The following is a 15359-nucleotide window of genomic DNA, read 5'->3' as shown; positions in this document are numbered from 1 at the left end:
CTGGAGCTAAATAACATTTCCTTTTTCCTGCAAACAGCTGTCCATAGATGCTGACGAGTCTGACGAGTCCACCTCATGCACAGCTAGCTCAAAGCAGAACAACAATCCGATCAGAGCGTTAAGTTTTAGGACATTTCTGTGTGCTCCATATCTGACTTACAATTGTGTAAACTGTGTTAGAGCTGCAGTGGCTTGTTTCACCTTCCCTATATCATAACATGTCAAATGCAGATCCCATTCCACTGACCGCTGCAGAGTGGAGAGATAGGGACGTGTATGAAAGGCAGAAGCTTCCAAGTGTGCGTCACCTCCGAGCAGGGGCATGTAATGAGGGAAGACAAGACCAAGGACAAGCAGAGCCTGCAGTAACTCAGATCATCTTAAGACACAAGGTTTTAGATGTATCAAGAGGAAAATCCTACTCCAAATAAATCTTTATGAAAAATAAACCTTTCCAGCATCTAGCCAAAGCAAAAGCCAATATAAGTAGTGTTTTCATAGAGAGGTGGAAACACATAAGGATGTAAGGCTTGACTAATCCAATTATTGGAATCATATTTAGATCCCAGTGAGAGACAGGATTCCCTCCAAATGGCAGATAAACTGTCAGGATTCATGAGAAACCCCATTGTACAGACGAAAATTTTGTTCAGGTTTGTTTCTGTGGGTAAGCACACATGAATGTTGGTACCAAGGTCAGAAATAGTCTCTCCAACATGAATTTCTTCCTCCCAAATCTAGAAAATTCACACAAGCACAATTCCCTGAAATACATTTTGCTAAACTCATTTTCTGCTATTGATAAGGATTTCTTCACTAGCAAAAAAACAGGCAGGTGTTAATGCTTTCAGAAATCACCCAACTGGGTGAAGTCACCGTGTTAGAAGCTGCAGAGTCAGTGCCATCCCTAACCTGTGTAAGGTTGATGAAAGCTACCTGGGGGAGAGAGAGTACACTGAAAGCCAGGCTCCTTTCCACATGTTGGCATAACCACATTACCTCATCCACATCTGCCTGCATTTTCTGAAGCTAAAAAAAAAAAAGGAAGCAAGGTGAGGCTGAATTATCCTCAGCTCAGGGGGTAGGGCAGTATCTGAGAGCACAGTAAAGACAGCACTCCTTAGCTGCAGGGAGGACCTTGAGCATCTGTAGCGTGTCCCAGATGATGGCACCATTAGCTCATTCCAACTGCCTTGGAGCGTGCTTGTAAAGGGACACACTTGCACATGGCCTGGCTATTTCTACCTGCACATACAGCTAAACAAGCTCCAACAGGTACTGGGAAAGGGATGGAAGTAATCCTTCAGGAGACACAGGCCATTCCTGAGGAAGCTGGGACTGTGGCAACACACCTGTAAATGCTGGTGAAGGATCTGCACAAAACTAGCCTGCCCCTGCCACCAGAACGTTACCAGCTCCAGAAAGGTGAGGAGAAGCCTCTTCCACAGAAAGATGGCTTCCAAAAGGGGCAAACGACAAACAGAAAACAAATGCTTTGCTTAGGAGACATATTGTTATTCCTAACAAACACCACTGGGGATGCAAAACCATAATTTTCAGTAAAGGCACTTACATACTGTAAATCCATGGTGGATTTCCTTTCTTTGTTCACTAACACCAACACTGGAACCTGCAGACAAACCACTGCACAAGCTTTTCCTTCAAGGATGAAGGCAACCTGGTTGACAGCCCTATTGCAGGAGGGAGCCCACCCTCAAGGCAAAGAGCCCTTCAGGATGTCCCACATGAGCACACCAGCTACTCAGGCTGTAATGCAGCAGCACTTCTGCTGCCTGTTCCATCCTTTTGCTGGACCAGGAGGGTTCAACACTTATCTAGCCGAGACTACTGGGCCAGAAACACACATGCTAAAGAGCTGAGCATAGCTGCCACATCAGCTGACCACAAAGCAGTACCCTAATGGAGGATCCTTCCCCTTTGCACCCCTACAAAAGCAATCCCTGTGTGAATGCAAGAGATTCACCCAATATTAACCTGCAGAGCACTCAAAGCCCAGTAGCTAAATGGGGATGGCAAGCTTTGGCTCCAGCTCTAAAGGGAAAGCCAGGGCATAAGCAATTCTTTTCAGTAGGTTCAGGGAGAAAAATTTTTAAAAGCCCTATACCTATGGCTGTAAAAGCAGAGTAACTCCACTCTCCAAATGGACTGATTTACTGGTTTTCCCTTGGGAAAGAGTCACCCAAGGGAGACTGAGCTCTGCTCAGAAAAAAGACTGAGTTTCCAGAACTTGTCCAGGGCACAGTGTGGGCACCTACCCCAAGAGCTGTGCTTGGCTCTCAGAACCCACAGTGAAGGCTTTGATGGCTTGTCTCAATGGCCACACAGCTTCTGGAGTCTTAACCTGGCATGAGGATGACAGACCAGAAGGGAGCAGTCTGAACATTTGTAGGGAAGAGTTATGGCGGACAGAAGAGGTCGAGACAGGTTCAAGCAGCAGCGGCAGAACAAAGAACTAAGAACCTTATTTTTCGTTACAGCTTCAGTTTTATCTACTCTTTGTCTACACCGTGTCATCACACAATAGGCTATTCAGTTATGCTAAGCATAGATGGAAACATTTTATTGGCTGCAAGGTCTCCTACATTCTTCAGGTGACTCCCTCCTCCTTAAGAGTGCACTCCAAACTGCTATTCTTTCAAGGATACACCTTGAACTATTCAAGAGTAATTTCCTCATCAATTACCTCAGACATTAGAGGATCCACAGACCCACTGTCATCCCTACAGACATTCCCCAGAAAGACCCAGTTAAGGCCACAATATTTGCCCCAAGTCTGAGAAGATCTACACTGTGCTCTACAGGAAGGCCTGACACAGTTTTTACTGCTCTGCACAAGTTGCACGAGTGGGGATTTTAAATGTAAATGTCTTTACAGTGCTGAGGAATTTGTACTGGCCTACCACCATAAACATATCTATAGGATGTGGCCTAAGCAGATTTGTGAGATACACCTGCCACTGACACTAATCCTCTGACCTTAGCATAGACTACTGACCACCTGGAAAATACTGAAGCAGATGAACATCTGGGGTGACCTGGGACACACAATACTGTCATGATGATGGTAGCATTACACAATGGCATCCTGTCTGTGCATCTTGCAAGATGATGCTGGACTCTGAGGAGATAAAAACCTAAGCTCTCCTCTGCTTTCTCTCCTTAGTACTTTTGCTGGACTGCAGCAAAAGGGGAAGCTGCAGAAGGCTCTCATATGTAGGCAAAACAGTCAGAAATCCAGATATTCTCTACCCAGTACATCAGGATTTATAGTAGCGAGTTCCCTGTCATCCACAGGGAAATGACTGGCCTGGCCAGCACAGGGAGCAGTGGGTGTAATGTTCCTTGACTTTGGTCAGGTTCCTAATACCATCTCACACATTCTCACTTAAGAAGCTGAGGAAGTACAAGCTTGACAAACAGACCATGCTCAGAGTTAGAAACCAGCCAGGCTCTTCAGGTGTCATTGGGCATGTGACGCTGGCCTGCCGTTGGTAACAGCACCTGGTGGGCTGAGAGTGGGCCCATACTACTGAAATACCACTGCAAGCCAAAATGCTATACTAAAACAATCTGCTAATATTCTACAAAATTACTATTTTATTAAACCAAATCATGTCCAAGGTATCTAGAATGCAGACTGTGTGCTTGCAGGGACAGAAGAACGCTACTGCCTCAAGAAGACTTAAACACAACATGTTTCCCTTTCCCCTCCCATCCTGGTAACGTTTTCCAGTCTGTTCAGCCAACTGGCAGCACACCTCAGCTCACAGTCACATTTTTTTGTTTAAGGGAATTTAAAAGGAATATGGGAAAAGCTGCTTCTCAATCTCTATTCAAACCTAGATTAGCTACATATAAAAGCAACTGTTTCAAAGTGCCCAGTCTAATTTCTTTTCAGTAATAATGCAACACCAACCATATGTATTTCTTTGTCCTGCTCAAAAAAATAACACAGTTACCCAACAGTTTTGTGTGGATATGGCATTTTGAACAAGGATCTTAATTTCTTTGCTTGCTCTGAAAGGGAGCCAAATTGCACCAATGACTCATGCCATTTTCAAAGGCACTACATTTTCCACTATGTGCCTCTTTTTCCATGATGTCTGCACCACATGTCTCTTTCTGTGGCTTTAACATTGAATTATGCAGGACACACCAGGAGAGCAAAACGCTGAACCTTTTCTCTAACTCCAAAAGGTCCCACACACCGGCAGATTTCGGGTCCAACACTTACCTTGGCTTGTAGAGGCAGCACGAGAGTCGTTTGGTTTGTACTTTGTGTCCATTGATGAAGATCCTCATCCTGGGATCAATATAAAGCACAGCAGCATAGGCACGGAAGGAGCGGCGTTCTGGCTTGCTGCAGGAGAGACATCTACTTCAGAACATGCCCAAGAGACACACTCTCAGCAAGACAGCCAAGTGAAAGAAAAGGCCTTTCTATTTTAATTACCACGCAGCTACATCAAGTGAGGCTTTTCTTTAAAGTTTTTTCTACCTGTGTCTTCTCCAGACACTCTCTGTTGAGCTGTACATTGTAACTACTGCTACAAAACACTGATACGTTACTGCAGCTTGAAGAGGGTGTTTGAATACATCTGGATAACAAACGTCAAAGCTATAAACTGCACCATTTAACACTAAGTCTGTGTCCACCTGTCAGAGCTTACTTACCCTTCAGTGAGTCAGCAGGCTGCTGCCACATAATCTGCACTGCTCACACACAGACATACCACATCAGGAGAAAGAAGCAGTGATGCCTTGTGAGCAGGCATTAAAGAGGCTGAGAAGCACATGAGATCCTTGGAGGGACGCAAAGAACTTGTTGCACTGTGTGCTCAATAATGTCACTCTAACACATAGAGACAGAGCTGCTTTACAGGGTCTGAAACTTCCTATGGAAAGCCCAGACATTTCAGGGAAGAAGTATGTAAGCTCACCAAAAAAGGTAAAGCTTGCTAAGTGTGCCCATGTTGCTCTGGGATCAAGCATTCGGCTCATTTCAGCTCAGTTCTGCCTTCTCAGCTGTCTCTGAAGATAGTCCTCTGCTCCTCCAGCTGTCCTCAGAGCACATCCTTGTTCTTCCTCCGTGGGGAAGTCCAGGAGTGACTCCTGCTCCCAGACAGATGTGGTGACACACCCCACCTGCCCTCCTGTACCATCCACCCATGAAGGTTAAACTACACAGTGCCTCACATTTTGCCACTTATTCACAAAACGGAACAGTAGTTTCGGAGCAGCACAGACTCACAGTCAAAACATCTTTGATGAATGTAGAAAATTAAACCTACATCTTAGGGCTCATTGTTTTAAGGTACCTAAAGGGCACTGAGTCTGCTACTTCGGCTAAGCTGAGACCAGCTAGCGGAGACATTCACCCAGAACACAGCCACAATGCCTTTGGGCTGACATACACATGAATCCCAAACTACTAAAGAACAAACTACAAATCTTCTAAATTCTCCAGTTCACTACAGAAAGAGAAGCTTTAGAAAACCCCATGCACACAGTATAGAGCCAAACACCACACCAGGTCTGATCAGGGCCTGTAACACCAGTCACACTTACGTTCCCTCTGAAGGTGTTTCTGCCATTTGAATGTCTTGTGGGTCAGAAGTCACATCCAGCTCTGGCTCTCCATTATCCATTAGTTTGAGGTTAAAGATGATCACCAGGGTGCCTGTGGAAGTAACAAGACCATCAGGCAAATCCCAGCCAAACCTCAAATGCCCCACCTGTGGCCTGCACCCTCCACACGTACCTTTCTCACCACGTATTTTACTGAACTGCTCCATCACTTCCCGTTCTGATTTGAAAGGTGAATACTTGTAAATGAGCTCTGTCTCAATAGCAAACTTCTCCATGTTGTCTGTCAAAGGTTCACAGCTCCGTGCGTTCCAGGTGGGCAGGGGAACAATGACCTGCAAATCCCATTGTACTGATAGTGACTCCGGCCTCCCACTCCAGTCAGACTCTCCTGTGGGTCATGGTCCAGGAACTAACCCCTCCTGACAGCCCCCTAAGTCACCAAGAGAGTCCTTTCCAGCTTCTCAGTGATTTGCATGTCTGTCGAATGCTCAAAGACCCTCTTTGCCAGTCTCTGAGCTGGTTTCCTATAATACCATCATCAGATTGAACCACTGTTGAGTCATCCATATGGTACAAGCTACTCACACACTCAATGGCTTTTTTCCCCCCTTCCCTTGTATCAATTTTCATAACACTAAAAACACCACTCAAACTTCCTTTTTTTAAATTGTATATCTCTGGCTTAATTTCTCTCTTGAACTCAGATATCCTTCACTCATATTAATCCTGATCTCACTCTTCATTATTTTTATAGGATTCTAGAAAGGTTATTGATGGTTTCTGTCATTTAAAGCAAAAACACAGGTAGAATTATAAACTGCAGCTGCATATCAAGGACATAAATCCCATATCAAAATTGAGAGCAAGCTAGAAAAGTGACCAGAGCCACTGGAGGAACAACCTCACTGTTCCCAGCCTGCTTCAGTCATGGGCTGGCTGCCAGCATGCATGGCCTCTTCCCAGCTTCTCTGTACAGTTCCTTCACTCCCTCCCTCCCTCACAACAGAAGATGCTTCCTAAGAAACCATCCCCGTGTGAATTTAAAACTTTTCATTTTCAGCAACACGGAGCAACATTGCCTCAGTCACCTATTAAGATATACAAGTTTTTCACAGGTAAAACCACTAACTTTTCATTAAAAAGACTATCTGAAAGAAGAGACATGCCTGGTGTTTACACCCTGTGGGTAGCAACTTCAATGACGCCTTTTATTCTCTACAGAAAATCAAGTCAGAAAAATAAATTTAAATTCATCTCTAACTCCAGTTTCGTGGGAATAGGAAAATGCAAGAAAGTCTGAGCATGTTCTGAACTCAGCATAAGCACCTTTAAGTGACTGAAACCTGCTTTAGAGAGACTTCTCAAACAGAATTAAAACCAAAAACAAGAAATCTTTGCTCACTCTGCAGAAGCCCTGCAAGCTTATCACCAAAAGAAAACCATACACTGATCCTATCAGAGCGGCAACCAGTCCTGACACAGACCATTCTGTGAGAGCTGGGCAAGTTCAGACAAGGCAGTAGTCACTATACTAGTACATCACAACAAGCTCATGCAAACCTCATCAATGCCTTCTTCCTCATGGAATGTCCGTGACAAGAGGAGACAAGTCATGGTGTTATCTTTCTTCGTGAACAGGATAAAATCCTTCCCAATCCGCATGGAACCCCTGTAGACAGAAGTCAGGCTGTGTGTTACACCTGATGTACCACACTGTTCAGAACACAGGCCATTCTACTGAGCTTTCTTCCCATTATGTTCAATTACAAGATGCCAAAATCAGGTTAGGCAGAAGGGCGGAAACAGTAACTACCATTTCTCTCTAAACATCTCGTTCCTTTCAGAAGGCATCTCAATCTGGACATTTTTGCAATGTTTCAAAACATTTAACACCAGTCATAATTAAAAGGTGCAGAAGTACAGCATGGTATTCTAGACTCCTACTATGTAGAAAGTTTAAATAAAAAGAAAAAAAATTAAAAAGACAACTAAGGTGAGATGTGACAATAATCTTCAAAACTCGGAGCAGCAATGTCAGTGAGAAAGCAAGCACGTCCCTCATTTCACTGTATCTGGAATGAATAGTGGCAGTCTGGAGACAGAAAATTAATTTCCTAATATCTAACCAAAGCTCACTGACACTTCAGCTAAGGTAGCTTAGCAGTTTGTTGTCACAAAAAGGGACAGTCCCATCCTCCTCCTTACTCTCCTGTCCCAACTAGTGTCTTTGTGTCTTCTCTGTTACCCTGTTATCATAATCATCCAAAAAATCTTAACAGATAACAAGTAATGTTGCATTGAAAGAAGTATCAGTCTTATGTTAGCACACCTTTTCAGACTGGCTCAAGGCCACACCACAACTATAACACAGCTCACCCTCCACATCCTGGCACTTCAGGCAGCATTCCTAAGCTGTAATACAGTACACCTCCTGTTCAAGGTTAAGAAAGGACAGAGATCTGTTGTAGAAGTGCAGTCAGGATCCGGGATCTGTCCTGGACTGCAGTTGAATCAATAGTGTCTGAAGATCCCCTAAAACCTGAGGGGTTTCCCTCCAGATTACAGAGTTCCATCAAGTTCCCAGTAGGATGCATACAATCAAGCCACACATGCCAGCACAAAGTAGAAGTGTCAGAGTAAGCCATAAACCCCTCTAAACCTTTCCAAAGACACTGTAAACATCTTCATCTTCCCTAGCAAATCCCCTCCAGCCAGTAAGATTTCTTTCCCACATCTGTTCCTCTGCACTTAATCCCACTCCCTCTCTCATTCCTCCCATCATTTCCCCTTCTCGCTACTTTTGTTTGGTTTAAGAACAAAAAGAAATGGTTTAAAGTCCATCTGCCGTGCACCTGACAATCTTCCTCCTGAGAAGGTGCAACACTATTTTGTTCTAATTTTACTCCCTGGCTGTCACAGGCAGATTACAGTTTTGTTTCCAGCTCTTTCATTACTTTTCCCCAGCTCTGACCTGTACCCTCTGTCTCAGGCAAACATAATGCCAAAACACTATCATCAGCCATCGACAGCCTTCTTGGCCTCTGGAGAAACCCAGCTGATATTGTTAGAGCTTCTGTCTACCAAACCAGGGGATCTTTATTTAATAGAGAAGCTTTTTTCTTCTGGGGAAAAAAGACACACACCTTCAAACAAAAAGTACATTAATCAAAAACCTGGTTTCTGACCTTCCCAATCTCGGGAGGCTTTTGTTATACCTACGATTTCAAGCCATTCCCATACTGCCCGATTTGAGTGGACTCAGGTGATCGCTTGGCTGATTTACCAAACTGGATAACACTGGCAGCTTCATCTGCAAAAAGAGATAAGAGAATAAAAAGAGCTTATTTTAATGTACAGACACATACACATCTTTCAGATAAAGAAGGTAGATAACTCCTTCACCAAATGGAAATAGCACAGAAAAACTATAGCATGAAAGAGGCCAAAAGCCCAAGCTGAAGTTCCATCCTGAAGCTGTACCATAGGGCCCTTGGGAGGTACATGCTGCTCGAGGGCACTGACATTATCAGAAGCTTTGTACAGGTGCCATGATGCTGACAAAAAGAGTTTAAAGTTTCAGCCTAAGTCCAGTGTCCCATCTGAACTGCATGAAGATGTTTCTTATTGCAAAAAAAATCCATAAAAATGGTCTGTTGTGTTTACAACAGTTATCAAAGCTCCTAATTGAAAACCTTGGGATGCAGCAGCTCTGCTGCACCCCATGTCCCACTGACACCACACACTTAAGAACACTGCCATTAGAGCAGAAGTCAGTACTATAAAAAGGGTCAGGAACCCACAATAAACACTCCCATTTCTTCACAGTGCTGAATTCAACACTCAAGTTAATTAAAACACACAAGCTAACTTTGGCAGAAGATTGCTGGAGCCCTGGCAGCAGGACAGCTGGGGGGAAAGGCAGCACCAGCAGGTCCCACAGCAATTAGCGAAGGATTTCATTAGCACAGGACAAAACGAAAGGACATGATGGCTTTATAGCTGAGAGAGTCTGTCATTTTTAGTTCCAGCCTTTCTATTGCTCAAGGGATAAAGCCTTTTAACATCATCCCTAAGACAGAATGCTTCCTTTACCTTCCCCAAGAGACAGCAATCATTCCACCAGAGAGTTTACTGGGAGAAATAAAGTGCAGTTCCAGAGACAAGGAACATGAAGTGCCTTAAAAGGAAGACTAACAACAATTACAGCTCTCAAATGCATACACAAGCTGTGAGGGAGCACAGGACATCACTCACTGCACCAGGCAGCTACAGGGAGGCAGAGCCCATGGACAGGCTAGATTTCGGCACACAGGAGACTCACTCCGGCTCACCAGCAAGGACAGCCAGTTTTACAGCAAGACATTCAGTACTAACACCATTGGTCTGACATGACATCACTGAACTGGTGTCAGAATGCCATTTTCAGTTAAAATGATATTAAGATTTAAAGCCACAAATACAGAACAACTGTGCAAACCCCTCACTGCCGAAACTGTGGGTGTTCATAACAGAGCTCTTCTAAACCCAAACTTTGGACTGAATGAGGCTATCCCTGCCTTCCTTTCAGCCTACTGTAGTATTTTCTAGTCAAGGAAAACATTGGAATATCTTGTACATGAGATCTGGGTAAAGATGTCAACGATGATGATTTTATTATTATTATTATTATAACTACTATTACTCCATTATTTTAAAGCCTGGTGAGGAAAAGAGATAGGGAATATCCTAAAAATAGAAGGACTATTGGAACTTTTTTGCTGTACAAATGTTTTTCAATAACTATTTTTAAGAAACCTTCAGGAAGCTAAAAGGGGTAAAGAGTAATTATCCAAAGCATTTCCTCTTTCAGAGAGGGTGACCAGATGTTTTATCACTCAATGCTGGATGTCTGAAACCACCCTCTAGAGACTCTTCTTTCAGGGCAGAAAGATGAAGGTAATGCTGAGCAGAGGAGACTGTGAGGGAGTATCTCTCTGCTCCAGACTGACAGTCTTTGGGAGAGATTTAATCTTTACATCCTCCCAAGAATCAAGGTACAAATTAATTTGTTTCCAGCTCTTTTGAGTTAAGGCTCAGTGTGGGGGGGGGGGTTTCACTTAAGGCTATTTTAGTCACACTATTTTTGTTTTGTCATGTCTCAGAATTACCAGATTAAAAAAAGCCAAACGCCCTGGCAAAAAAAAAGGAGGAGGAGGGGGATCTATATCAAAGGGACAAAACAAGTTGAAGAAATTCACTCAAGATGGCAGATTTGACCTTCAGAGCCCAAGAAATCAAGGGCACATATAAAACAATTTTTCATAAGGAACATCAGACACCAGGGATGAAGGAACTGGTGGATGGAATTGTCTCGTTCCTGAGTGTTTCTGAAGTAAGACCTGGCTTCACCCTTTGAGGGAAGTCCTCTCATATCTCAAAGTTTTCCAACTGACAATACACTAAAGAAGGTCCCAATCTAAGCAGAGAATATTATCCTTCCTACCTTCTCCACAAATTCATCTGCTATATTCATATTACGTAGGGTACTTGCAATGGACTCAACAGCATCCTCAAAAGATATCCCAGAGCCAAAGAATCTAATTCACCATCTGGGGGAAATCAGCCTAAAGCAAAGTTAAGCTTTGATTGGGACAGGAGAAAAAAAGAGGAGAAGCTCTAAAGTTTTTTTGTCACCATAAGAAACACAAGACACAGACACCAGCCCCATGGGGCAATGGCTGAAAACAGCCAGGGAATTACAAATCACTTTGATATACAGTCCTGCAATTTATTTCAAAAATCTGTTAACTGGAGAGGAAATGTCAGTGTTCAAGATTAAGGTTTAACTTTCAACAAGGTTAAATAGATATTGCCCCTGAGAAATGTGTAGACCACTCCCCTGAAACAGTCCCCAAGAGTCACTACCCCCACACACAAGTATGTGCACACTCTAAAATAAGTGCTGAAATCCCAATTACATTGAAACAGCATTCCTCACTGTTGTGAGCCTTCGATAAACAGTATTTTTAAAACACTAGATCTAATAAAGTAACTGAGACACTAGTACTTAATTAACTGCTTCCAGTAGAATAAAAGCTGTTTTGAGCTTCCAAACTTCAAAAATACAGTTTAAAAGAGCAAGAACTGACACAGCAACTTCAATCTCTCAAAAAGCAATGGAATCAGTCCTCTTTTAAGTATTACAAGCCAGGTGAAACATGTGACTGGGGTAAGTCAGCAGTGATTTACCAATGCAAGTCACAGGTTATGACTGCTCTGGTCACCTTCTACAAGGCAGCATTTTCCATCTATGTGGAAAGACCAGTGTGTGCTGTCTGGCTGGACTTCAGTCGAGTGTTGGACATAAATTCCCACAGCCTGCTCCTGGACAAATTGGGGAGACATAGATGAGACAGGTGGTATGCAAGAAAAGAAGGCAACTGGCTCCCAGATCATGCTCAGAGGTGATCATCAATGATTTTCACTCTGCCTGGCAGCCTGCCCCAAGTGGAGGCCCCCGGAAACTGGTGCAGTGCCCCATGCTGCTCAACATCTCCATATGGGATACAGATGATGGAATCAAAGGCACCCTCACCAGCTTTGTTGATTGGGGTAAACTGGGCACATAGAGAGAGACCTGGACAGGCTGGAAAACCAGGCAAGCAAGACTTGTCTGAACTTCAAAGAAAGCACAAGGTCCTGCACCTGGGCTGAAATAACCCAAGAGCCTGGCCACAGACTGAGATCTGCAGGGTGTGGGGAGCTGCCTTACTGGAAGGGATGCAGGGGTCCTCATGGACAACAAGCTGAGCATGATCCAGCAGTGTCCCATAGCAGCAATACAGGCAAATGGGATCCTGGACTGTATCCATCGGCACATGGCCACAAAGATGGAGATCAACTCACTAAACTCTGTGCTTGTTGGGCCCTTCCTGCAGTACTGTGTCCAATTCTGGCTCCTCAGTTCAGGAAAGATGCAGACAAACTGGACAAGGTGCAAAGGAGATGATGAAAAGGATGGAGAACCTGCCTTATGAGGAAAGCTAGCTCCTTCCTGGAGAAGAGAGGGCCCAGTGGGAATCTCATCATAGTATTCCAGTTACTTGAAGGATAGCTACAAAGAGGATGGATGCTCTCTCTTACCTAGGAGCTACATGGAAAAAACAAAGGGCAACAGGTACAAGTTGCACTGGAAGAGGTTTTTTCTTAATATAAGTAAGAGATTTTCTTAGAGATCAACCAAGCCCTGGAACAACGTCCCCTGTGATATGGTGGAGTCCCCATCACTGGATGGACAAGGTGGTAAATCATCTTCTTCCTTTCCCATGAAAGGGAGCAATGACCTTTGAGGTCCTTTCCAACCTGAGCTGTTCTATTATTATAAAATGCAAGTTAAAGATTTATCTTCAACTGCTTAAGAGCAACGTTACAGATGACTTCCTAAATTAGTTGTTATACTTTTTCAACCTACAAGTTGATTCTCTGAATCATTCAACCTGCATTTTGACTCATTAAATTCATGCAGAACCTTCAGAGCCAGGAGGTAGGTAAAATTCTCAAGCCCAAGTACCCTCAGTAGTGATTCCAGCAACAATGTGGGAAATGCTGACTTCAGATGTGCTGCATGAGAACTACTGTTTGTACCCTTATGAAAAAGCCAAACTTTTGGGCCAGTGTTATTATCCTGTGTTGGGGGAAGGGGGCATTTACATTGGATATCAGGAAAAAGTTCTTTCCCCAGAGGGTTGTTGGGCACTGAACAGACTCCTCAGGGCAGTAGTCACAGCATCAAGGCCGAGAGAACTCAAGAAGCATTTGGACAACACCCTCAGACACATGGTGGAATTTTGGGGTTGTTCTGTGCAGGGCCAGGAGCTGGACTAAATGATCCTTGTGGGTCGCTTACAACTTGGGATATTCTAGAATTCTGATGTCTCCTGGTGGGCTGTGATAGTTCTTTAGAAAAGAGCTGTCCTGTGGCATCACTGAATCTTCAGACCTTTTGATAACTCATGACTCTACAGTAAGAGATGTTTCCGGCTTGAGTACAAACGTATTTTCAACTTCAGACCACACAAACCAGAGCGATCACTAAGAGAGCCAATGCAGCGAGTACTCAATGCAACTGAGCCACTTGACAAATGTCCCTCATTTTCAGAAATGAGTTGTCATTTGCCTTGCTAACCAGGAGCCATCAGACAGAGCACTCAAATCCTGCTGCTTCATTATACCCTTCTGTTTTCAGAGCTTCTGTTTTCAGCTCAACGTAACACATAGATAGTGCTGGCCCAACCAGGCATAGACCAAGGACCTTGCCTGGCTTCCCAGGAACTTGGCTGTACTCCCAGACACTGTTTATGTAAACAGCACTGGTTTATCTGCTTCTTTTGAGTACATTCTTGTCCTAGTTCAGCAGGTGGGACCAGTTTATCATTGTGTGCGTGTGACCAAAGCTGGGTATTCTACACCTTCTATTCATTTCCCATGAACTGTTAATAGTGCACCCTTTGCAGCAGCTGCCCAGGGCACACCGGACCCCTCAAGAGGTGAGTTAGGTGTGAAAGACACCTGTGAGGTAAGAGCTGCGATAACTCCCCTCCAGGAAGTCCTTAGCACCTTTCACACCCAGTCTGAGGTGTCATGTCTGCTAATGGGCCATCAATGATTCTATACACCCTATGACTCACAGAGTGAGATTACTCATTATGTAATTCCCCACCCTGGGGGAGGTACTGGATGGTCCCACCTGGATCTGAGGGGATATAATCTTGGGGGTTGTGGGACTTGGGGGACCACTTGTCGGATCCAGAGGAGGAGCAGAACCTCAACAGGACCGTGACAACCACTCTTCACCAGACTGTGACCATCATCTGCACCAACTGAAGACAAGGAGAGAGAGAGTCTGCTCTCCCCCCTCACTGAAAAGGCTCCATCCTGCACCACATGAGTTACACACTCCCTTGTCTCTGCCTTGGTGGGAAAAGACTGAGAATTCACCTCGCAGTCAGGCAAGGTGTGACACTGACACTGTCCATAAATATAACTGCACCAGGAGAAACCTACAGTTTTGGGGGTTGTTCTTTTTTGGTGCTGGGGGAGTAGTTTGCTCTGGTCTGTTTATAGTTATATCTATATCTACATATATAGAGATATATAAATACAGTAGTTAAGAACAGTTATCCTTTTTATATCCATTTTCTAATTAAAGTTTCCTTTTTTTTCTTAAAAAGATTAGTAAGAGGTGATGTGGTTATTGAGAAGGAGTCCTCTCCTCTGGTTTTGGTAAACATTTTGGTTTCCCTCAAACTGAGACAATTCTGAAACATAAATAATATGCCTCCCCACTGGATGCATGTATTAACCCTTCTATTGAGTGTCTTTTCAGACAGCTTTCCTGTGCCAATACCTAAGGAACATGAGTACAGCTACTTCTCACCTGAGTTTAATTTTGGTTTTGATTTTGATATAAATGACCTCATAGCACAATTACCAGATCTACCAGTGTTTCATCCTAAACCAGATGCAAACTATTTATTAACGATGATGTTGACAACTAATGCTGTGGTAAACCTATGGAGACTGTGATATTGTTTCTGTTGCCTCATTGTAGAACTAGCCAAACTTCAGGAGAGGCGGGAACCCAAAAAGAGGAGGGGATAGAGACTCAGGTTATGGAGGAAGTAGGGACCCAAACTGTTGAAGACACTGTTGAGCCAAACTGAGATGAAGGACATTAAAGATGCTCTCGTTGAGATGGGTACCCAGATCAT

The 15359-nt window shown here is 43.9% G+C and overlaps 1 protein-coding gene across 5 annotated transcripts in view; it reads right to left on the bottom strand.

Moving 5' to 3' along the window:
* Positions 1-15359, bottom strand: part of MORC2 (MORC family CW-type zinc finger 2) — a 66134-nt gene that overhangs the window by 33497 nt on the left and 17278 nt on the right. For 4 of the 5 annotated variants that reach the window (XR_011699245.1, XR_011699246.1, XM_071571833.1 and 1 more), the window contains exons 5-9: positions 8830-8920; positions 7171-7279; positions 5783-5942; positions 5590-5701; positions 4256-4381 (exon numbers count right to left, since the gene is read on the bottom strand). Coding sequence is in view for 3 of the 5 variants with exons in the window: in XM_071571833.1 (XP_071427934.1) it covers positions 4256-4381; positions 5590-5701; positions 5783-5942; positions 7171-7279; positions 8830-8920 (598 nt within the window). In the remaining 2 variants the exon portion in view is untranslated. Of the gene's footprint in view, positions 1-4255; positions 4382-5589; positions 5702-5782; positions 5943-7170; positions 7280-8825; positions 8921-15359 lie in introns of those variants that run through there. The other variant, XM_071571832.1, reaches the window with a different exon arrangement.

Source organism: Pithys albifrons, chromosome 17 (assembly GCF_047495875.1).
Source record: "Pithys albifrons albifrons isolate INPA30051 chromosome 17, PitAlb_v1, whole genome shotgun sequence".
Lineage (NCBI taxonomy): Eukaryota > Metazoa > Chordata > Aves > Passeriformes > Thamnophilidae > Pithys > Pithys albifrons.
Note: the sequence above shows the minus strand (reverse complement) of the source record. Positions and strands in the feature narration are given on the sequence as shown.